The sequence below is a fragment of the Alexandromys fortis genome, unplaced genomic scaffold (genome assembly GCF_014885135.2).
Source record: "Alexandromys fortis isolate MF-2015 unplaced genomic scaffold, M_Fortis_MF-2015_v1.1 scaffold_59, whole genome shotgun sequence".
Classification (NCBI taxonomy): Eukaryota; Metazoa; Chordata; class Mammalia; order Rodentia; family Cricetidae; genus Alexandromys; species Alexandromys fortis.
In genome coordinates this window covers 5,623,320-5,646,917 of record NW_026067943.1, presented here as the reverse complement: position 1 = coordinate 5,646,917, position 23,598 = coordinate 5,623,320, and the positions used below count along the sequence as shown (strand labels likewise).

The 23,598-nt window shown below is 55.2% G+C and overlaps 2 protein-coding genes across 4 annotated transcripts in view; one reads left to right on the top strand and one right to left on the bottom strand.

Annotated features, from left to right (window-relative positions):
- Positions 1–15,560, top strand: part of Plxnd1 (plexin D1) — a 39,019-nt gene extending 23,459 nt beyond the window's left edge. Inside the window, exons 10-36 of the mRNA XM_050148479.1 lie at positions 490–579; positions 761–854; positions 1,248–1,402; positions 1,897–2,048; positions 2,584–2,683; positions 2,766–2,905; positions 3,118–3,285; positions 3,367–3,457; positions 3,605–3,862; positions 3,956–4,105; positions 4,642–4,756; positions 6,464–6,571; positions 6,644–6,756; positions 7,260–7,364; positions 7,620–7,750; positions 7,991–8,189; positions 9,658–9,804; positions 9,913–10,069; positions 10,477–10,580; positions 10,658–10,721; positions 11,164–11,198; positions 11,416–11,520; positions 11,988–12,151; positions 12,899–13,046; positions 13,797–13,937; positions 14,257–14,331; positions 14,489–15,560. Of these exons, the coding sequence (XP_050004436.1) occupies positions 490–579; positions 761–854; positions 1,248–1,402; positions 1,897–2,048; positions 2,584–2,683; positions 2,766–2,905; positions 3,118–3,285; positions 3,367–3,457; positions 3,605–3,862; positions 3,956–4,105; positions 4,642–4,756; positions 6,464–6,571; positions 6,644–6,756; positions 7,260–7,364; positions 7,620–7,750; positions 7,991–8,189; positions 9,658–9,804; positions 9,913–10,069; positions 10,477–10,580; positions 10,658–10,721; positions 11,164–11,198; positions 11,416–11,520; positions 11,988–12,151; positions 12,899–13,046; positions 13,797–13,937; positions 14,257–14,331; positions 14,489–14,605 (3,426 nt within the window). The 3' untranslated portion in view covers positions 14,606–15,560. The remainder of the gene's footprint in view (positions 1–489; positions 580–760; positions 855–1,247; positions 1,403–1,896; positions 2,049–2,583; positions 2,684–2,765; positions 2,906–3,117; positions 3,286–3,366; positions 3,458–3,604; positions 3,863–3,955; positions 4,106–4,641; positions 4,757–6,463; positions 6,572–6,643; positions 6,757–7,259; positions 7,365–7,619; positions 7,751–7,990; positions 8,190–9,657; positions 9,805–9,912; positions 10,070–10,476; positions 10,581–10,657; positions 10,722–11,163; positions 11,199–11,415; positions 11,521–11,987; positions 12,152–12,898; positions 13,047–13,796; positions 13,938–14,256; positions 14,332–14,488) is intronic.
- A 4,457-nt stretch (positions 15,561–20,017) lies between these two features.
- H1-8 (H1.8 linker histone) overlaps positions 20,018–23,598 on the bottom strand; it is a 5,321-nt gene continuing 1,740 nt past the window's right edge. The window contains exons 2-5 of one of the 3 annotated variants that reach the window (XM_050148609.1): positions 22,319–22,578; positions 21,338–21,668; positions 20,491–20,552; positions 20,018–20,342 (exon numbers count right to left, since the gene is read on the bottom strand). In XM_050148609.1, the coding sequence (XP_050004566.1) occupies positions 20,094–20,342; positions 20,491–20,552; positions 21,338–21,668; positions 22,319–22,578 (902 nt within the window). In that variant the 3' untranslated portion in view covers positions 20,018–20,093. Of the gene's footprint in view, positions 20,343–20,486; positions 20,553–21,337; positions 21,669–22,318; positions 22,579–23,598 lie in introns of all 3 variants that reach the window. The other 2 variants (XM_050148610.1, XM_050148611.1) reach the window with 2 other exon arrangements.

The following is a 23,598-nucleotide window of genomic DNA, read 5'->3' as shown; positions in this document are numbered from 1 at the left end:
ACAGGCCCCTCAGTGTGCATCCCCTTGCTGTTGAGGGCAGGATTGTATATGGGGTGTCCTGATCCAAGGGGGCCTAGGGGAACCAGGGTCTCTGCAGCTCGAATTTGGACACTGGTGATTCTCACTGATGGCAAGGAAGAGACCAGCCCATGCAGAAGCCCTGGCACATGCCACCCGGAGATTGACGGGGTGTCTAGGGTTTAGCTTTGCAGGGCAGAGACCAGAGACAGTCTAAGGGGCAGACAAGGTCTCCTGGAGCTAGGGCGTCAGGAACTGGCTTAGGACACTGGAGGTGACAGGGAGACTGTCAGTGTCATAGGCCAGAGTCCTCAGTGTCTGCAGCCCCTGACTTGATGGCCAGGGAGGAGATTCTGGGGGCAGAAGGCTGGTGGAGTCCCTAGCCCTCCTGTCAGGGTGGCAGCTACCATGTTCTGAGAGGTCTGAGGGATGGGGGATGGGTGCTGTAGAGCCTCTGCCCTCTGTCTGTAGGGTACCTCCCTGGAGTGCAGCTTTGGCCTGGAAGAGCGCTTCGAGGCTGTGTGGATAAATGACTCGCTGGTACGCTGCAACCAAGTGGTGGTAAGTGGCAGGAGCCCAGCAGGGCACAGAAGAGACCTGTGCGGCCTCCTTTCTTCCTCTCTCTACGTGCCTCTGCTTTTTGGTTCCCCCCCCTTCCCCTGCCCTGGTTCATCTTGGTGACACCCTTGCCCCCACAGGAGACCCAGACCCCACCCTTGCCTCATACTTCCTCATTTTGCAGCTGCACACGACCCAGAAGAGCCAGGTGTTTCCACTTAGCCTGAAGCTGAAGGGGCCACCAGACAGATTCCTAGATAGCCCTAACCCCATGACAGGTGAGTGTCCCCCCCCCCGTCCCACTGGTCATTGGAAGTGTCCAGCTTTGGGGGCTCCCCTGGGCGGCCACAAACTTTATACCCCATAAGTGCCCAAACATCCACTGAGACCCTTGAGCCAGCCGTTCTGCGGTGGCCAGCCTTAGACCAGAGGCCATGTCACCTCCAGGTCCTTACGTCCCTCTCTGAGCCCTGTTTTCCTGTGTCCAGTGAGGCCACAACCCTTTACTGAAAGACTGACCAGGAATCAGTGAGCCCCTTGAAGAGAAGCAATGTTGATGAAACTGGGGGCTGGACACAGGGCTGCACAGTTAGAAGCTGGCCAAGAACTTTAAGGGTGCTGACCCCGGAGTTGCCTCGCTTCAGGCTGACCATGCTGTCCTGTGTCCACAGTTGTGGTCTACAATTGCGCTATGGGCAGCCCTGACTGTTCCCAGTGCCTGGGCCGTGAGGACCTGGGTCACCTCTGTGTTTGGAATGATGGCTGTCGCCTGAGAGGGCCCCTGCGGCCACTCCCCGGCACCTGCCCAGCCCCTGAGATACGAGCGGTAAGCACACGCCAAGCCAGGCATTGCTGGCACACAGCACTCTTGACTCATAGGTCGCCTCCTGCGGCTACTGTTTTAATAGGGGACGGTCACTGGGAGGTGGGAGGTGGGGCCTTTGACCACTGACTTTTCACAGAAACCCAGGAACCCATCCTGGTGGCAGTTGAGATTTCCAGGAACTCACCAGCCTGATTTAGTCAAGAAAAGTCTCAGGGAACGATTTTGACTGGCTTAGCCTAAGTCAAAAGTGCCCACCCCTAGACCAGTGAGCGTCTGGCTTAGATGCTGAATTCTGTGGTCAGGCATGGCCGCCAAGAGCTACATGGCATCTTCAGGCTCCCATAGGATGCATGCAGCCCATCCACCGGTTGTCCCAGCCCCCTGAACCCTCTGAGGCTCCCTGTCCTCTGCTGGGTCTGTGACCTCTTGTGGGCACATATGACAGTCAGAGGGACACCGGGCCTCGACCCTCACTTGCTGTGGTTCCCCGGCAGATTGAGCCTCTGAGTGGCCCCTTGGACGGCGGGACTTTGCTGACCATCCGCGGCAGGAACCTAGGCCGCCGGTTCAGTGATGTGGCCCACGGTGTGTGGATTGGCAGTGTACCCTGTGAACCCCTGGCTGACAGATACACAGTTTCAGAGGAGTGAGTGTCAGGCATGCCAAGCTAACCCTCACCCCGCCCCCCACAATGGCACATTGCAATGACTGGGCCTCCCACTGTCTCTGCCTGGGCCACTCCTCTATCCTGCCAGCACTCTGATGCCTCTTCTGGGAAGCCCTCTGGGCTTTCCCTGCCTCATCAGTCTTGCTCTGATGAGAACTACTTGATACTAGTAAAGTTTGGGGGGGCTCTGATGGGGTATAAAGATCAGGGTGCAGCCGGGCCCAAAGGCCTCTGGGGACTTCTGCAAGCAGGAAATTAGTGGGACTTCCTGTTGGAAGGCTCTGAGCCAGGCTTGCCGAGAATGGCAACAGGTGGCTAACCCAGACTAGCTGGGCAAACTGCCTGGTGTGGGGGGAAACAGTGGAGTGGTGTGTCCCCGCTTGGTCAACCCTAGGGTGATCACTGCCCGTGGGGAACACTGTTGGGTGGGCATTCTGGCGTGAGTGGGAGGCAGGCCCCATGGGCAGACACAGGTACTGGCTCACCTTCCGCCCACATGCCTGCTTGTCCTCAGGATCGTGTGTGCCACAGGGCCCGCACCAGGGGTCTTCTCAGACGTGGTAACCGTGAACGCCTCCAAGGAGGGCAGGTCGCGGGAGCACTTCTCCTATGTGGTAAGTAGGCAACCACCACCCGCCATCCAGCTCGCTCCCCACAAGCCTGCGGCTAGAACCTAACCCTTTTTCTTCTCCCCAGCTACCCGTGGTCCACTCCCTGGAGCCTGCCCTGGGTCCAAAGGCAGGGGGCACCAGGATCACCATTCACGGCAGTGACCTCCATGTAGGCTCTATGCTGCAGGTCCTGGTGAATGACACAGACCCCTGCACGGACCTTACGTAAGCCATACCCACAGTCTGGCTGCTGGGAGGTGGGTGACCCCTCCACAGGTATCATCCGGGTATGCCTGGCTTTTTCCCCTGTTGGCTTGGAGTGGATGTGGGAAGGAGAAACTGGGCAGAAGTGGCAGAAGACAAGGCCAGGGCACGTGCAGTGGGGTGAGCAACTGGAAAGGGGCACACTCATGTCATCCGCTCGTCACTCCCCATAGGCGCACGGCCACCAGCATCACCTGCACTGTGCCTCGGGGGACCCTACCTGCTCTAGTGCCTGTGTGTGTGCGCTTTGAGAGCCGGGGCTGCGTGCATGGGAACCTTACCTTCTGGTACATGCAGAACCCAGTCATCACTGCCATCCGGCCAGGCCGCAGCCCTGTCAGGTGAGATCCAGACCCACCCACGCCCACTCTGTCCCACTGTCCGGGCTGCGGGGAGCCTGACAAGTCTTGCTGTCCCCTCAGCGGTGGCAGGACCATCACTGTGGCTGGCGAGCGCTTCCACATGGTACAGAATGTATCAATGGCGGTACACCACATCGGCCGGGAGCCCACGGTGAGGGGGCAGGGTAGATGGGGGTGAGGGGCTGGGGGCCGAGGTCGTCCCGTGCAGCCAGCTTATGTCTGTTCCTCTTGACCTCTCCATCTCCCCCCTTTACCCTCATCCTTCAATTTTCCACCTTCATGGGTTCATCCCACCCAGTTCTGCAAGGTTCTCAACTCCACCCTCATCACCTGCCCATCTCCTGGAGCCCTGAGCAATGCTTCAGCACCCGTAGACTTCTTCATCAATGGCCGGACGTACACAGATGAAGCAGCCGAGGAGCTGCTGGACCCTGCAGAGGCACAGAGGGGCAGCCGGTTCCGTCTGGACTACCTCCCCAATCCACAGTTCTCCACAGCCAAGAGGGAGAGGTGGATCAAGCATCACCCAGGGGAGCCGCTCACCCTAGTCATCCATGTGAGCACCTGGCTGGGAGGCTGGGTAATGGGAGCCAGGGGCAGCTGACCTGGGAACCCCACCCCCATCCCAGCATCCCATGTATACCCACAGAAGGAGCAAGACAGCCTAGGGCTCGAGAGCCATGAGTACCACATCAAGATTGGCCAGGTGTCCTGCGACATCCAGATCGTCTCAGACAGAGTCATCCACTGCTCAGTCAATGAGTCTCTGGGCACAGCTGAGGGACAGCTGCCCATCACAGTGAGTGGGCTGGGCTCTGGAGGTGGGCAGGCCTGGCTTCTGGGTACAGAGGTCACTGAGTATTTTCATACCCAGTAACTTAGGTCTCCACAAGGCAGAGCTTTATACCTTGACTTGACAGATGGAGAAACTGAGACCCAAATCATTAGTTGGCACCAGAAGCCATTAAAAAGTTGCTCCTTCCTGTTTTGGTGTCCCACCTAGAGTGTGTCCTGCCCACAGCCTGTCACTGTAGCATCATGGAGTAGAGCAGAGACAGTCCGGAGGGGCGGGACGGGGCAGGGGTGGCTTTTAGGTATTGCTGTACTGCGTCTGTCTACCTCCTGCTGAGTTACCCCTCACTTGTTTCCGAGACGACAGCCAGACTCCATGAGCTTCCCTGTGACCTCTCCTAGGCTGTTGTCATCACAGCCCTGTGCTGATTTGGCCTCTCTGCCAAACGCTGGATCTCAGTTTGATCAGGAGGTCACACAGCTAGTGAGAAGAGCTGAGGCACAGCTCTGGCAAAGCCTGATGTGCCGCCCCACTGTGCACAGATCCAGGTGGGGAACTTCAACCAGACCATCGCCACACTGCAGCTGGGGGGCAGCGAGACGGCCATCATCGTGTCCATTGTCATCTGCAGTGTCCTGTTGCTGCTCTCTGTGGTTGGTAAGTGGCCTGCGCGCGCGAGAGAGTCAGAAGGGCATCTGTGAATCCCTGAGAGTGGGTAAGGAGTGGGCACAATTAGAAGGTGGCAGATATTGGTCAGACCTTCTGTACTCAGACCGTAATTGGCTTTGGATACAAGGCAGAGGAATTTGGAGGCTGTTGCAGAGAGGTTGCTCAGGGGAAATGATCCTGTGTGTTAAAGCCATGTGTGCAACATGGCAGAGAGAGCAGAGCCTCTCTGTACTGCTGGGTGGGGGGACAAAGGTACACTTTCCTTGGGAAATGGCCTGTCAGTTCCTAACAGTTGGCCCAGTAATCTACACTGGATACCTACCCAAGAGCAAGGAAAACATGCCCACATAAAATCTTATACGCAGATGTCCGTAGCAATATTACTTATAATAATTAAGAGGTCATAACAGCCCAATGGCCATCTAATGCTAAGTGTGTAATAAAATGTGGTATATTGCCGGGTGGTGGTGGCACATGCCTTTAATCCCAGCACTCGGGAGGCAGATCTCTGTGAGTTCGAGGCCAGCCTGGTCTACAAGAGCTAGTTCCAGGACAGGAACCAAAAAGCTACGGAGAAACCCTGTCTCGAAAAATAAAAAAAAAAAATGTGGTATATCTATACAATGGAGTTGTCAGCCATAAAAAGGAATATTCCACAGCATAGATGGGCCTTGAAAACAAGGACAATGAAAAAGATAGACACAAGAGGCTACATATTGCCCAACTGTTTACTTGAAGGAGACGGAACAGGCAAATCCATAGAGACAGAATGATTAGTGGTTATCTGGGAGAGGGGGGAGGTGGGGAGAAATACTGGGTAAGGGTCTCCCTCGGACAGTGAGAATATTCTAAAATTGGATAACTCTGACGGTCACGTGACACGTGGTTAGGCTCAGACACCCTGGTGTGTAAACGGATGGGTTACACAGTCTGTGTGTGCATTTGGAGGCCAGAGGTGGGGTACCTCAGTGGCTGTCCTCTAGATTCGGAGACAGGATCTCTGACTGGGAACTGGAGCTCACTGACTTCACCTGGCTTGCAGGCCAGCGAGCCCCAGGCATCCACCTTTCTCTGCCTTCCCAGCACTCAAATGTCTGGCTCATGCTGCCATGCCCTACTTTTTATATGAGTTCTGGGGATCAGTCCCGGGTCCTCATATTTGCACAAGTTTTTTTGCCAAGATTTTTTTTTTTGCCATCACTTGTGCAAATAGTAATAGTAATATAAATTACTCTATCCAATATAAAAAAGTATCAGGGAAAGCAAAAAGATGAACACTAGATATATTGTTCCTAAAAATACTACCCATAATACTTCTCTATATACCAATGGATACGCCATGCCTCACAGGACAGACAGGTACTGTGTACTGCTTTGAAAAGTTGAACTCCCAAGGCACATCAGGGCAGAAGAAACAAATTGCCCATAATTCTTCTGCTCAGAGAAAGGCCCTGGTGACTGCGCTTTGACATTTCTTTTTCTAAGAAAAGTCATCAAGGGTTGTCCAGCCCTGAGTTGTCGGGGGAGGGACAAAGGGCAGAGGGACTGAGGACGACACCTGCTTGCTCCTGCTCAGAGACACTGAGGCCCGTGGGTAGACCCTGTCCTTCCAGGCCCACGGCCTGCCTTAGCAGGTTCCCGTTGACACCTTTTCATGGGCCCTGGGGACCTGAGCCGCCCCTCTGCTGTCCACAGCCCTGTTCGTCTTCTGCACCAAGAGCCGCCGAGCCGAGCGCTACTGGCAGAAGACGCTGCTGCAGATGGAAGAGATGGAGTCTCAGATCCGCGAGGAGATTCGCAAAGGTGGGTAGCGGGGTCAGGTGGCGCTGCACCTGCCTGGGCAGGGTCACTCACAGCTGCTGGTCTTTCCCACAGGCTTTGCAGAGCTGCAGACAGACATGACGGATCTCACCAAGGAGCTGAACCGAAGCCAGGGCATCCCCTTCTTGGAATACAAGCACTTTGTGACTCGTACCTTCTTCCCCAAGGTACACACCTTCCAACATACATTGGTCATCATGGGGAGTTTGAATCGAGGCACCTTTGTGGGGCCCGCACTCCTGCCCATAGCCACCCGGGTTCCTTTTCTCTCCCTGCTTTGATGTTTAGCTTTCTATGTGGAAGATTGCTGTCATGTCCCCCTGTTGACCTCCCAGGTCCTGGCCTCCACATGCCTGTTTCCTCCTGATGGTCCAGGGTCCATGGGCTTACTGCCCCCTGTATAATAAATAGTCCAAGGGAGCACCTGGCTCCACCATTTCAGGAACCCCTTCCCCCAGCTTTTCCCAACCATAGAGCATAGCAGCCTCCGTCTCCCCCATTGCACGACTCAGTGGCTTTGGTTTGCCCCTGAGCCTCCGGTCCCTTGCTGTGCCCCTCTAGGGAGCCCGGGTCCCTTGGCCACCATGTGGTCCTGCCACTCCTCCCCCATGTGTGGGTGACCCAGGTGCCTGCCAGTCTGCCGTGCTAAAGCCCTGGCTTCTCTCCGCAGTGTTCTTCCCTCTATGAAGAGCGGTATGTGCTACCCTCGCAGACCCTCAACTCCCAAGGCAACACCCCGCCACAGGAAACCCACCCGCTGCTGGGAGAGTGGAACGTGAGTACCCGGCCCCAAGGGCCTACACGCACTCTCTGATCCGAATCATTAGAAGGTGGACAGTCCTCCCTTCTGAGAGGCATTCAAGGTGCTGGTCCCTGAGGCCAGCCTGGGCCTGGGCGTATGGTCTCATACCACCTGCTGCTTACACAGGAAAGTGGCACAGAGAGGGCATGGTGGGTTCCCTACAGCCATCCTTGCCCCTGTGGGGCCTCCTGGGATGCAGAGCACCAGTGTTTCCTTCCATGTCCACAGATCCCAGAACACTGTCGGCCCAGCATGGAGGAGGGGATCAGCTTGTTCTCCTCGCTGCTCAACAACAAGCACTTCCTTATCATCTTTGTCCATGCCTTGGAGCAGCAGAAGGACTTCGCTGTGCGGGACAGGTGAGGCTACGGGAGATGCAGGGACATGGGTCCCCAGCCAACCCCACATCCCCGGGGTAGCTGTCACCCACTGAAAATCAAATCTCAGGCCCCGAGACTCCCAAGGAGTTCCTCATTGCTTCGCATAGGCTCCCGATATAGGCAGGGTCTTCCGACTGGCTATCTGTGGGAGCCTCCACCGAGGGCCACCCAGGTCCAGCAAGGTGGTGGCTCGGCCTCACTGGCACTCCGTGCCTGCAGGTGCAGCCTGGCGTCGCTGCTGACTATTGCACTGCACGGCAAGCTGGAGTATTACACCAGCATCATGAAGGAGCTGCTGGTGGACCTCATCGATGCCTCGGCGGCCAAGAACCCCAAGCTCATGCTGCGGCGCACCGAGTCAGTGGTAGAGAAGATGCTTACCAACTGGATGTCCATCTGCATGTATGGCTGCCTGAGGGTAAGCCCACTCCACCCTCCCTCCCCCCCCCCACCCCGAAGCTCCGCCCCTGCAGGCAAACCTAACTTCATTAAGGTCTGCACTAAGAGGTGGGTGCCTTTTCAACGGGACCCCTTTGGGCAGGTGGGGAAACAGAAGCTTGGAGAAGATCTGGCTGGCTGGCTAGCCTGCTCCAAGAGCACATAGCATTCTCAGGCAGGCCAGAGGCTGGTGGGTCTTGTTGTCCCTTAGTCTTCAAGCCCTCCTTGGGGAGCAGTATTTGGAGGAGTTCAGGCCCCTGCATTCCCGAGCCTTCCTCTCCTTAGGGAAGAGGGGAGGGACACAGAAGCAAAACTTCAAGTATTGAGCAGCTGCCATAGAGCAGAGCTTAGTCAGTCTGACTGATGAGGGTTTCCTGAAGCAGGTGACTCACCCTGAGCCCTGAGGACTCGGTGGGAAGGAGCCAAGGGGTCAAGGCCAAGTTAGTAGCCCAATTGGGACAGGAACTGTCAAAGAGCTTTAGGAAGCCAGAGCTTCTCTCTGGAGTTAGGACCTCACAAAGCACAACCCAAGGGCCTGCCCCAGGATCCAACTACCCTGTGGTGGCAACGGTCCAAGGGTCACCGAGGCATCCTTCAAGAAAGGCAAAGGCCTGGACAGGACCCAGAACCAGAACCTTAACTGTTCTGGGCTTGTGACTGGTCGCTGGAACAACCTAGCTATGTGGTTCTGGGCAAGTTATTACCCTCTCTGAACTTTAGTTTCATTTTGTCAAATGAGAGACGCCAGCCTAGGAGCCCAGTGGATCATCCCGGGACAGTTAGGGAGTAGAAGGGAAATGGGGACACTAGGAGAGAAGACACATTCAGAGCCACTGCGGGTGACCTTCACCTGGCCTTCCCCCGTCAGATGACGGGGTGCTGGTGACTCCCAGGCCAGACCACTGCAGCAGGAAGCAGGGCTGGCAGCTGCCTTGGCACTGCCGCCAAAGCAGTCTGGTACTGTGACAAACTCATTTTCCCTCCAAGCCTATTCACCATGGTCAGCTTGAGGCTGCGGTGGTGCTGTTGGTTGGTGGTGGTGGTAGGAGGTAGGACATGAAACCTGACTGGGCTGACACTCCCTAGAGGCATCCATCTTGGGTTTCCTCGAGGCTTCTTCTGGGTCCTGGGTTCACTCACCTGGACACATTCCAGCTTTGTAGGAAGACTTCGTCTCAGGCATAGGAGTCCAGAGTTCAAGTTTTACTTCTACCTTCTGTGCAGCGCTGGGCAAGGTGCTTGCCCTCTCTGAGCCTCAGTGAGGATGGCTGGTCCCTGGATGTGTGGCTAGGATGCAGGGGAGACACTCCAGAGAGGGTGTGGGTGTCGACATCCACCTGAGAGGGGACGGGGAGTATGTGGCACACTTGTGGACCAGAGCTTAGAGCCTGGAGCACAGAGGAGATAGCGGTGCAATGAGTCCTGACCCTCGACCCTCACGCTCACAGGAGACAGTGGGTGAGCCCTTCTTCCTGCTGCTGTGCGCCATCAAGCAACAGATCAACAAAGGCTCCATCGACGCCATCACAGGCAAAGCCCGCTACACGCTCAATGAGGAGTGGCTGCTGAGGGAGAACATCGAGGCCAAGCCCCGGGTGAGCCAGGGCACTCCGCTAGTGGGTGGGTGTTCTTAGCTGGGCTGTCCTAGTCACCAGACCTGATGATGACGATGGCCCTTTGCCGCCGCCCCCTCTCTCGTGCAGAACCTGAACGTGTCCTTCCAGGGCTGTGGTATGGATTCTCTGAGCGTGCGGGCCATGGACACCGACACCCTGACGCAGGTGAAGGAGAAGATCCTGGAAGCCTTCTGCAAGAATGTACCCTACTCGCAGTGGCCGCGGGCGGAGGACGTGGACCTCGGTGGGCAAGGGCAGGCGCCGTGCCTGGCTGCTGGCCGCTGCAGCCTCTTTCCCCGTGTTAGTCGAGGCCCTGGAGTTCCCCTTAAGGACGAATTCCTTGTTCTGCAGCTGTGGGCAACAGCAAGGGAGCAATCAAGAAACGCTCCTCGAAGAGGGCTTGGAGGGCTGGGATCTGAAGGATGTGTAGGAGTCACAGATCACTTTACCAGAAACCGTTCCTAAAGTTCACACTGCACCAGGCCCTGCCTGGGCTCTAACTCTGGACAGTTAGGGTCAACAGCTGGGTTCCCAAAGGGGTGTGGCCTGCTTTGATTCCAGAAGAAGAAGGGGAAGCTTCTGTGGCCCAGGCTAATGGCTGCCCCTGGGGCCACCCACTTCCCTAGCCCTGATGCCCCTTTTCTCCTCCAGAATGGTTTGCCTCGAGCACCCAGAGCTATGTCCTGCGGGACCTGGATGACACCTCAGTGGTGGAGGACGGCCGCAAGAAACTGAACACGCTGGCCCACTACAAGGTGCCCAACCTGACCAAGCCACCCCGCCCTGTCTCCTCTCTGACCTCTGATCTCTGACCTCACCTCTCCTCTGTCAGATTCCTGAGGGTGCCTCCCTAGCCATGAGCCTCACAGACAAGAAGGACAACACCCTGGGCCGAGGTAGGGCTTGGAGCTGAGGAAGGGATCCAGGTGGGGTGTGAGGGAGCTACCTTCCTGGGATCCTTCTGAGCTGTTCTGGGGGAACTGAGGCTTGCGGGGGGGGGGGGGGTTCACCCCCATGCTGTATCAAAAGCTGATTGCTTCCAGCAGCTAGAGCAAAGCCCCAGGAGGGGGCATGCACTTCCAGGAGGCCCCAGCCGTGCCCAGGTCCGAGCTGGCTGCTGTGGGCCTTTGCTTCCAGGCCACGTCCTCACATGCCCCAGGCCTAGATCCTGGGGAGGGGGGGTCCCAGGGTTCCCCCATGAGGTGAAAAAGTCAAATCTTGGCTCTCCATCTTTCTACAACTTGTTCTCTGGGCATCTCTCTCCTCCTCTCTTCCCCCACCCACTCGGGTTGCCCTCCCCGCCCCCTCATTTGTTTATTGTGTGTTTTCCTTTTGCAGTAAAAGACTTGGACACAGAAAAGTATTTCCATTTGGTGAGTGCCCGGCCTCAGACCCTGGGGAGCTGGCTCTGCTGGGCGTGGCTTTGGCTTTCTGCCTCCTGGAGCCTCCAGGAAAGTGCTCCTAGGCCCTGGGAAAAGCCAGAGTGGGTGAGGGAATGGGTGGGCCCAGGGGCTGGGATCACAGGTCAGACTTCCATGGGAGGGTTGAGGCGGGTGCCTGGGAAGGGTACCAACCCTGCCCACCTTGCAGGTGCTGCCCACAGATGAGCTGGTAGAGCCCAAGAAGTCCCACCGGCAGAGCCACCGCAAGAAGGTGCTGCCGGAAATCTACCTGACCCGCCTGCTCTCTACCAAGGTGGGCTCCACCTCAGTCTCCACCCCGTAGGAGCTTGAAGGGGGCCCTGTGCTCCAAGAAGAAGTCTCTGTATTCTTTCTGCCACCCAGTAGCAAAGGACCCAGGGGCACTTTCATATCCTCAGGTCGAAAGACTCAGGGCAGCACCCAGAGCCCACATCCTGACCCCGTCCCCCATGCCTCAGGGTCTTGATGAGCACTCCCACTCCTCCAAGAAAGTGTCATGGACAAAACACAGTTAAGAATCTTGAAGCTGGGGGTGGGGTGGCTCAGCAGTTAAGAGCACTGACTGCTCTTCCAGAAGATACAGATTCAATTCCCAGCACCCACATGGCAACTCACACCTGTCTGTAACTCCAGTTCCAGGGGATCTGACACCTTTACAGACATATTGGCAGGCAAAACACCAATGCACATAAAATAAAAAGCTGCTCTGAGGCTGGGCTAATGCCCACGTCTTCCCTGCAGGGCACACTGCAGAAGTTCCTGGATGACCTGTTCAAAGCTATCCTGAGCATCCGCGAGGACAAGCCCCCGCTGGCCGTCAAGTACTTCTTCGACTTCCTGGAGGAACAGGCTGAGAAGAGAGGCATCTCTGACCCTGACACCTTGCACATCTGGAAGACCAACAGGTGGGCGGCCTTGGGGGTGGGGCGCAGATGATGTGCTGACATCGGGGTAGGCAGGGCACCAAGAAGCAGAGCCTGGCTTGGATGAGAGACTTAGTCTCCGTGCTGCAGTTTCCCCTCTGTAAAACCAGCAAGCATCCTATGTGCTTGCCCTTGCCTCCCTCTCTGCATGCTCCCATCATACCGAGGGAAGCCAAGGCCCTTAGAGCAGCAGCCATCTAGGCCCAAGGTCGCACAGCCTGGGGAATGGCAGTATACACGCAGCTCTGACTCATACACCCAGTTCGTAGCTTCCTCTGAGGCCCATCTTAGCTTTTTTTGGGGGGGGGGTCACATACCCCACCTAGAAGGACCCAAAACTCTCAGCCTGACCCTCGGAGAAATGCCTGTGCAACTTTAGTTGCTGTTTTCTCCCTGCTCAAGGGAGCAGGCACCCCAGGCTCTGCAGGACTGAGAAGGGGGTTGTCCCCAACCCCCTCTGGCCTCCTGAGGACAGTCAGCCCTGCCTTCTGCGTGCAAGGCCGAGTGGGGGAGGAGTCTGGACTCAGGCCGCAGGGTGGGGGCTTCTAATGAGAACCAGGAGTCTAGCTTGTGAGCAAGGGGAGGGAGGCTCTTTGGGGTGAGGGTTGTCTGTAGCTGGCAGGGGAAGGGCAAGGTGCCCAGAGGCTGCAGGGGCTGTGAGAATCAGCATTGTTGACCTCCCAAGCCCCTCCACTGAGCTCCTGCACCCCCACTATCCCTGCCCCACAGCCTTCCCCTCCGCTTCTGGGTGAACATCTTAAAAAACCCCCAGTTTGTCTTCGACATAGAGAAGACCGACCACATCGATGCCTGCCTGTCTGTCATCGCGCAGGCCTTCATCGATGCCTGCTCCATCTCTGACCTCCAGCTGGGCAAGGTTAGTTACTCCGGCTACTCCTGAGGAGGGGAAGGGGGTTGCCTGAATCTGAATCATTTAAGGTGGGCAGGGAGTGGGTGGCAGACCAGCAGGAGCCCCAGAGGCACCTACCAAGGGCAGAGGGAATGCTGGTTCAGAAAGCAGAAGCCACAAGGCCTTCTGGGAAGAGAGGCACCCTGGCTTAGGTAGCCCAGAACTCTGAGGCCTTGAGCACCCATTGAATCACGGAGCTAGGCTGGCACTGGGGGGTGAAGGCAGGGCCCTGTCTCTAGCCCAGCAGTCTGAGCCCACAAGGGAAAGGAAATGTCACCACTTCACACATGCATCCCGTGACAACAAAGAGCTGCCAGCATACTTAGCACATGGCGCTTTTGGGGTGTTGGAAGTGCAGGGTGGGAAGCATTCCCGCAGCCGGGAACCAGCTTCCAGCCATCTCAGCCACCAAATCCCCTCACCCTAATAAGGGTGTAAACAAGACAGGCTGCGGGCTGTGTGCAGCAGAGGGTTGCTGGCCCACAGCCCAGAGCTCTTCCCATTAACTGAAAGTCCCTCTGTGGGTCACCAGCCCAACAGCCCCCAGCATAGTGGGCCAAGGCCTCCGTGCAAGAGACGGGCAGGGCCAGAGTCGCCCCTGCTCCAAAGTGTGACTGAGTGAGGGTTACTTAGCCATGGTCGAGGACCCACTAAGGCCCTCTAGGTGGCAGTGGGGACAAGTCCAGCCACCCAGCTGCTGTGGTCTTCCCTGCCCAGGACTCGCCCACCAACAAGCTTCTGTACGCAAAGGAGATCCCCGAATACAGGAAGATTGTGCAGCGCTATTACAAACAGATCCAGGACATGACTCCTCTCAGCGAACAGGAAATGAATGCACACCTGGCCGAGGAGTCTCGGGTAGGTGGCCTGTGGGGCCTAGGCAAGGAGGTAGTAGCAGTGGGGCAGATTGGGGCAGGAAACACAGTAAGAATTTGGGGGCAGCCTCAGTTTCCCTCCTTTGCCTACCCCTCCATCAACATATTTTTCCCGAAGTCCAAGGATGGAGTGGCGTGCCCTCCAGAAGATGTGGGGAGGTTGGAATTTTGGGTCCAGGAAACTAGTGTGTTCCTGGGTTGGAGGGGCCTGAATTAAGTCCGATCGGACTGTGGGAAGTGAGCGAGCTGGGTCCTAACCCGGAGGGTTAAGTCTCCCCTTCCTCCTCGCCCCACCTTTTCAGAAATACCAGAATGAGTTCAATACAAACGTGGCCATGGCTGAGATCTATAAATACGCTAAGAGGTATCGCCCACAGGTGAGTTCCCCCACCCAAGACTGGCCTAAAGTTCAGCTCATAAAAACAAACTTCTCCCTTTAGATTCATCTGGGGTGTTGGCACTTTGATGAGGTCACCAGTGAGTGCCCTCTCAAGATCAAAGGCATGGTACAACTGACCCTCTGCTTCCCCTCAGATCATGGCTGCCCTGGAGGCCAACCCCACTGCCCGCAGGACCCAGCTACAGCACAAGTTTGAGCAGGTGGTGGCTCTGATGGAGAACAATATCTATGAGTGTTACAGCGAAGCCTGAGGCAGAAGAGTGACCAGGAGCTACTGCCAGGGAGACGGTGCGCAGGCCACTTGGGCCTCCATTTGGTCTCTTCCCCCCTCCTCTTAACTTGGGCAGGGGACTGACAAAGAGGAGCCTGCTGGGGTAGGAGGGAGGACACTGACCTCTTAGTGCCTGGCTGCAGAGCTCTCGGCCTCGTCCCCTGGGGCATCTCTGTCCCCTCCACCTGCCCGAGACCTGGCTCTAGGACAAGGGCTTCGAGCATTGCTGCCAGTCCCCAAGAAGGCTTTCCAGCCAACCAGGACAGCCTGGACCGCGCCTGCCTGCTTGCTCTGTCCCAGGCTGCTCAGCACACATTGGGAGAGGTGGCCATATCCCAGAACACTACCTCATCCACCTGGCAGAGGGGATCCTGCAGTTTCTGCTTCAGCCACCGAGAAGTTGTCTGTGTCCCCTCCCCCAGAGGGGGCCCTGGCCGCCAACAGCTCCAAGCAGGGTCAGATTTTTTGTTATTGTTGTTCCATCGGCCAGCGGCAGCAGGGGCAGTGCCCGTTGCCCACAGAATGGTGGAGAGAAGGAGACAGTTTGGGGGTTCCTGGTCCCCCAGAAAGGGGAAGGTCGAGGATGCAGGACTGTAGCTGGACTACCCAATCTTCCTGGAAGTGTTTCTAAAGAGCACCACTTTTTCGTTTTGTTTTGTTTTTTAAATCTTTTATATATTAAAAAAAAAAGAAAACTTATCGCGCACCAACTGTGAATAGCTGCTGCTTGTGCAGAAGACCCACGGGTCCCCAGGGGCTCCCGGTGCGACACTGGAAACCACTGCTCCAGGAGACAGAAAGTACTCTCTGTCCCCAGCACAGGCCACCCTCCATAGCCACTGGGACTGGCTCAGAGCCTGAGGAGGCTGGGCTGGAGGGGAAGACTGGGACTCTCTGGAACATTCTTTATAATAAAAGCCTGCTGGGAAAACCTCCTATGGGCTTCAGCCTTTGTCCTAAGATAGCCGAGGGGGAGATGGGCCTGTTTCTTCATCCCGTTTATGGCAGAGAGGAAGTGCAGAGCCTGGCCTTGCATCCTGCGTAGACATGACCTAAAGGCAGACCTCTGCCTCTGCCTGCTAGGAGTTTGAGGCTGCGCCCTCTATCCCCATGGACCGCCCTGCCACCCAGGAAAGGTCACCCCACGTACCTCCCATCTGTGCTAAGCTGAACATGGACCCCAGGGCCCTGAGCTGGCTTCAGCACACCCTCTCCACTGAGCTGCACGCACTCCCTACCTTGTCTTTATTCAAACCTGAGAAGCAGACATTTTGTCTTCATTTTGCAGACGTAGAAAGTGCCAAGCAGGTGGAAGGGTCTTCAGGGCTCACACAGCCAAGAAGGCCAAAGTCAGAACGAAACATCTGGATCCCTTTCTCCTTGCCCCAACACCCTCCCTCTAGGCAAGTCTCTACCTCCAAGTTTGAGGGGTTCCAAAATGACCACACCCACACCCCAAATCTCTCATCTGGTCTTTAAAACCGTATTCGGTTTCCCTGAAGCCAGCTGCCGCCCCCACCGCAGTTAGACCTGACCATCTAACCTGGGGTGACACACACTGACCCCCCTGGGGGCCCATTGCCTCAGCGCTGAGCCAGTGAGATTCTCCCCAGAAGCAGGGTGTGGCAGGGCCAGCCTGAGTAACGGCCATTGGCACAAGTATCCTTTCGAGAAGAAAAAGTCCCCACGGTGCTCGCCAAGAGTTTCCAACAATAAGCCAATACCCAACCTAGAATTCACCAGCTCAAAAAAAGTGACAACCTCACTCCCAAAATAGCTTTCTCTTGTGACGGTTGCGGGTGGAGGAACCGGCTTTATCTTTCGGGTCTCTGATGCTGGGGGTTCTTATTAAGGAACAGATTTGCTAATTTCAATTATTGGCAGATTTGATGGGTTTGGTTCCCCCTCCCCCAGATGATGAGGGATGATTCCAGAATGGATTCACAATTCCCAGAAAAATATAACTGCAGAAAACCCCCGGGGAAGAAAAGCTTCAGTGTGCTTGCGGGGACACTGCCACACAAGGCGCCGGCCACATAAGGCCTGCACGCTTGCCTGAGTGGGGCCGGGAGTAAAGACAGATCAGTCCACACTCCGCTCTGAAGCCTGACTTTTCCCTTATGCAACAATATGTCGGGGACATGTTTTCTAAGTCATTAGATATTCCACAGTCTGGCTACACGTCTCATTACCATACAGCTTCTCGCTGACATTCAGAAGGGAGCCGACGCACAGATCTGGTTTCCAGGGTCACTAGCATTGCCAGGTGGGCAACCTCCGTGAACTGTCTGCAGTCCTTGCCAGGTCCCCAAAGATGCACCTGGCAGCCATGGGCAACCAAGCAGGGAACTGGATGGAGCATCCTCAAGATTGCCAAGTGGGGGGAACCACCACAGAAAAGGGTGATCTCGCAAGTCTAAGATGGTTCAAGGTCTCTTCCCACCTTGTCACTGGGGTAGGACTGATGGGTCCCTAGCCCCTGGAGACAAGAGGCTACAGGCTGTAGCTCCATGTCGGCTCCATGCAGGAGCAGAGGCAAAAGCTGAGCCTCTCTGCTTGGGAAATGCCAGCCTACCATCTGCTGGGTGCCCCTCGGGGCCTGCTGGCAGGCACGGTATCAATACCCCAGGGACTGACAGAACTAGACACAGCTTTCTGAGAGACTCCAAGGGGAGAAGCCATGGACAACAGAGAGCCCTGAGCCCCATACTAGGCACTCAGTGTCCCTGGTACCCACCATATTGAAGGCCACCTCTTCCCTCATCTGTGCTACAACAGGGGTGCTCTGGCTGGCTATGGCGTCCACCATGTCCCTAGGCCACTCCCCCTCCCCCAACCTCCACCCTTTCCTTACAACTGACAATAAACCCAGAGCCCTGAGCCCTACCTTTGTGATGTCCTTCTTCTTGGTGGGGACTGCCTGCATCCCATGACCCTGGCTGCGGGTCCTGTCCAATCGTTCCAATGTTCAAGTGCCAAGAGCAGCAGCAAGTACTTTGCCTAGGCATTTGCCATGGGGACATTGTCCCTTTCTACCAGGTTCAGCAGGGGAGCTCAGAGATGCTACACTCCCAGGGCAGCAGTGACCTGAAGCTCAGGGCTGAACTGGGCGCCTTGGCTCTCCGTGGGCGATACTGACTTCCCTACAGCATGAAGGATATATATGAAAATACAAGAAACTTCAAAAGTTAAAACTACATGTGTGTGCACACATGTGTTCAGGTACACTCACCTACACGTGCATGTGTAGAGTCCAGAGGTTGACATGGGGTGGTTTCCTCAATCACTTCTCCCACCCACCCCCATTTCTGTGTATTATGCCTGTTTGCATGTGTGTAGGCACATGTGTATATGTGTAAGCATGTCAGGGATCATCAACAGTTTTTTCCTTGTTCATGGAGCAGTATCGAACCCAGAGCTCACGGATACGACTAGTCTTGCCAGCCACCCTCTCTGCGGGTCCCATCTACGTGAGGGTTTCTGTTGCTGTGATGAAACACCATGACCAAAAGCAACTTGGGGAGGAAAGGGTTCATTTCAGTTTACAGCCTCATTCTAGTCCATCATTGAAGGAAGTCAGGGCAGGAACTCAAGGCAGGAACCTGAAAGCAGGAACTGAAACAGAGGTCACGGAGGGGTGCTGCTTACTGGCTTGCTCCCCATAGCTTGCTCAGTTCTTATAGAACCCAGGACCATCAGTCCATAGTAAGCTGAGCCCTCCCACATCAATCATTGATCAAGAAAATTCCCCACAGGCTAATCTGGTGGGGATATTCTCTCAACTGAGGTTCCCTCTTCTCAGGTGACTCTAGATTGTATCAAAGTGACCAAAACCAAAAACAGAACCCTACAAGTTAGCATACTAACTCGACCTGCTGAGGCTGAAATTACCAGGGTGAGCACAATGCCAACCTGGCATTTATGTGGGCTCTGGGGGTTCAAACTCTGGTCTCAGACTTACAGAGCAAGTGTTTAACCACTGAGCTACCTCTCCAGACCTTGACCCTGTTTTTGTTTTTGTTTTTTTGTAGCTATTTTGAGTCTTTCACTCAACATGGAACTTGTGCTTTTAGCACAGGCTGGTTGGGTAGTGAACCTCTTGTGATCCTCCTGTCTCTGCCATCTGGCACTGGGGTTATAGATATGCATTGCCACACCCAACTTTTATGTGGGGGATTTGAACTCTGGTCCTCATGATTATGTAGCCAATACTTTACCCGCTGAACCGTCCTGCATCCTCTGAAGCTGGAGCCTCAGATTTGTCCTTGCCCTCTGGTCAAGCATGCAGAGCTCAGACTCAGGGCGAGGAAGCCCACTTCCCTACCCATGGGAAGGGTCCCATAGATGGTTTTAAAGCAGCACAGACTTTGTCCCCATAACTTGTCCTCACCCTTTGGGCTGTGGCCACATAGGGATGTACAGTATATTCCTGTCCCTGTACTGGGCCCTGTGAGGGTTGATATTGATCACCAACTTGACTGGATTTGGAGACACCACTGGTCATGTCTTTGAGGCCATTTCCTTCTAGAGATGCTTAAGTGGGAAGACCCACCCTGAACTTTGGTGCAACCATCGGTCTGTGGGCTGGAGTCCCACACTGAGTAGAAAGGAGAAAGCACACTGAGCCCAGCACCTGCATTCATTCATCCGTCTCGTCCCTACTATAGAGTAAGCCACCACCTCACATTCCTGCTGCTACTGTGGCCTTTTCTGCCCAGTGGGCCATGTCCCTTAAGCTGGGAGCCAAAATAAACCTTCCTTTAAGTCTCTTCTGCCAACTCTTTGTCATAGCAACATGGACAAGTAACCAATACGGCGCCTTTGTACCCTCTCGGTCTCTTGCTGAATATGCACTTACCCAGACTTGGGGCCCTGCTTAGCAACCCCTCCCCCTCCATAGAAAACTGCACCAAAGGCTGGTGAGATGACTCGTCAGGCAAATTTGCTTTCTGCCAAGCTTGATAACAATTCCATCACTGGAACCCACAAAGTGGAAGGGCTCCCCCTCAAATTGTCATCTGACCTACACACACACACACACACACACACACACACACACACACACACACACACACACATCACGGCAATGCACATCTACACACACTAAATAAAATACAATTGCAACCAGAACTACACTCCTCTGGAGACAACAGTGCTGGTCCCCCAAGCCAGAATCTGCCCTCTGAATGGAGGCTTGTCCATGGTCAAGCTCGAAAGAAACTTGCAATGGTCTTGGTCCCTTGAGTCCTTCATCTCCCATCCTGCAGCCAGGAGGGTCTTTTTCAGGACATCAGCTGCTCCCAAGTCCTCAAAATCTACCTTTGCCCCTCTGGGCCTTCCTGCCTTGCGGTCCAGTGTCCAACGCACCAATGTGTGAACAAAAAGACATCTTTATTGATAAATAAGTTAGGATTAAACATCGTGACAAGGAATAAAAACTCAGAGTGGCCATCTCCTCAAACCTGGTCCTAGTTCCCAGCCTCAGCCTTCTTGCTGGGAGCTTTGGATGAGGTCTTGGGGGGTAACCCAGGTTTTTTGGGGTTCTCAGGGGTCTTTGTTTTCCTGACCCTATGTGTGGGTTCCACTTTGTTTCCCGAGTCCTGGGGAGGAGCAGGTGCTTTGGTCTTGTGTTCCATCTTAGACCCATGAACAACTGTCTCAGTGTGGGCCATAGCTGCCATCTTCCTTTTGGCAAGGGAAGCAACATTACTCTGGACCTGTAAGAAAGCAATCCTAGCAGTGGGGAGATTGTTTGGCCAGTAGAGTGCTCACCTCACAAGAACAAAGACTTGAGCTCCCCTCCCAGAACCCACAAACAAAGCCTGGGAGGACTTGAGACCCAGGGAGCAATAGACACCTACCTACCTTGCTGGCTGAAGGCTCTGATTTCTCATACACATCTCTGGTTTTCCCATGAGCATCAGCTTCTGGAAAAGGGAGGAGTAAGGGGCAAAGGGTCTAGAGGCTCTAGAGTTCCCAGCCTGCCTAGGTTCCCAGGTCATCACCTGGACAACTGAAGGCCATGAGACCTAGCCAACTGTTTTATCCCCGAGTCTCAGGTCCCAGTTTGGACAAGATGCTTCCCCTACACAACATGGGAGCACTAAAATTGGACTGCCTCCCCATACAGGGAGCAGACAGACCCCCTATCAGCTTTGCTGCCTACCTGCCAATGATGAAACTTCTTATGTTTGTTTATCATTTGCAGGAGGGTAGGTTTGGTTGAGACAGGGTCTCATGCAGCCCAGGCTGATTTCAAACTTGATATAAACCTAAAGATGTAGCCTTGAACTTCCAATCGTCCTGCCTCTACATCACCAAATGCTAGGATAAGGGTGTGGGCCAGCTTCCTTGATTGTCTTTAGCCCTCTCGCCGCCATCCTGCCAGAAACCCCCCATGGTGGCTCACAGTCCTCAGGTGAGCCTAGATTCCCTTCTGTCATTCAGGACTTCCTTGGACTTCTGACTGCTGATAGACAGCCGCCTGCAGCTCTTCAAAAGCTATACCTTCTTTTAGCACAGACGCCTGTAGGGTGCCTCCTCCAGGAAGCCTTCCCTGACCCCTCCTCAGGGCTGTGCTGGGCCCTGGAGTCTCTGGATTCCACCCCCCACAATCCAGGTCAACACTCAAAACCTGCTCCTTAGAGAGTCCCTCCCCTCCTCCCCAGTGGCTGCTGGCAACTCCTATCCCTCCAACCCTTCCCACTCTTACCTTGCCTGCTTCTACTGAGTTTGGCCTTCTGGCCTATCTTGTTGATGGTGGGAGGGGCCCATGTGGCTTTGTTTGGTTTTAGGGGGGCCTTCCTGACCTCTTCTAGTTTTGACTTGCTGACTTTCTTAGGCGCCTTCTCCAAGGTGGCTGCTGGACAGGGACAAGCCTTCTTCCTCTGTCCTGGTTTTAGAGCCACTGTCTCCATCTTGGCCTTGCTGGTTTGGTCTGTCCTCAGCTCCCTGGGTTTCTTGGGGACTTTCTCCTTGGCATCTGCGGTTCTCCTTGGGGCTATCGAGGTACAGGTTCTCTTCCTCTTAGGCTTGGAAACTAGCTAAAGAGAGAGGGGGTGGGGGTAAGGACAGATGTTCTGGGTACCCCTGTACCCCACATAGGACAACAAAGGAGCCATGTTCCCAACATCAGGAGTAAGAAGGGGGTGGGATGGAAGGAGACACACGCACCTCTGTGGTCTTTCCAAATCTCACCTGGTGTTAATCTGCCCTCTCCCCGGAGTGCCCCACCTCTCACTTCCAAGTATCCGATGCTGCTGTCTGCCACTCACCCTCGTAGCCCCAAGCCTCACTGTGTCTCACCCCCTCTGTTCCCTGCTCCCTGAAGCCGCATCTCTCCTTGATGTCTCTAAGAATACTGGCTGAGAAGAGAGATGGCCCAGCCGGTGCCACTGAGATCCTGTTGAGCCACCTGCCCCTCATACTCCACCCAGTGTTGGGACTTCCTGAGGTAACCACATCCCAGACACCACATGTGGTTAGTAGAGACCGTCCCATAGTCTCCTCTAGAAGCTATGGGTCAGAGGCTGTGGGGCAGACACAGGTAAGCCATACTCAGACCCTGATACTATGCAGGCTCCCAGACCACACAATGTGGGCCAACAGAAGGGCTGTGGAGGTGTGAGCAGCGGTGAGAAGCAGCATGTGCTAAACCCTGCACCAAGGCCTCCCCTCCTTGTCCGTAGCTCACTTTGAAACTGCCAGTGGCACCCTTAGCCTTGGAGTTGGCAGGCCTGGCGAGGAGGCCTCGACGCATGCCCGTGTCCAGGGCCTGCTTCAGCAGGTACTTGAAGCGGGTGGCATCCACCGTTGGGTACTTGTGTTGGATATAGACCTTGATGGCGACGACAGATGTGCCCTGCCGCTTCTCTCGGGCCTGCAGAGCCTCCAGCACCATACGGAGCATCGGCGGGTTCCGTTTGCCTACTCGAGCTCTGCTGGAAGTTGGAACTGTGGGACAGACAGCAGGGCATCACCCAGACTGCCCGCCCTCCACCCCAGTCAAGGCCTGACCATGGTGGGGCAAAGCACCAACTAAAAACTGGCTCCCTGCGTCACTGGCCGCCAGTCTGCAAGCCTTACACTGACCACTGGTCCTATAGGGCTCATGAAGGTCCTCTTCTCTTGAAAAATATTCTCTTTGAAGAGGCGAAGCTGGGTAAGGTGAGCTGCCCACGGGCGGCTACACCTGCATATGGGTGCAGAGAAGCAATCTGAAAGCTCAGCGAGGCTTGTGTGTTGACTTAGCTCACACACAAGTCACCCAAAGAAAAGGCACCAAACACCCTGTTCAGACTCAGAAGGACTCAAAATAACCACCCTGGAAAAATCCAGGCATGGTGGGGACACACTTGTCACCCCGGGACTCCAGACACTTGAGGTGAAAAGATTGGTAACCTTAAGTTGGCCTGGAAATAGTAAACAAGGTGGTACCTCAAAAATAAGACACACATCAACACAAAATCCAACTGAACAAAGAGATAAAGCAACCAAATATTCATAAATGCTGGGAGAAAGGCAGCATTAGCGATGGTCCCAATCTGGGTGTGCTAACGGATTACGTGGTTGTATTTACAGTGCTCGTGTGCACACATGCCAGGCAGGCGCGGTAGTGCCGAGCTCCTCCTAGGCCCGACAGCACTTTCGGAGAGGTTCACGTCCTTTGGGACCCAACCCTGGACTGCTTCCAGCTGAAACGCTGGCACGTGTCTGAGATAGCCCGGTGGGTGGGCAACAGCAGCCACAGCTGAGGATGGCTGAGTGCGATGGGCACAGGGGAGGGGCTCAGTTGCTCCCAGCCGTCTGCTAACCAGGTATCAGCATCATCTGTGGGTCTTAAGGCTCTGCAGATAGAGACCCTTGTGTCCACAGATGGAATGAAGGGGGAAGTGAAACTGGGGAGGAAAGGGAACTAATGAGAAGGGGGAGAGGAAGAGGATTTAGGGGACTATGCTCACACACAAAGCATAT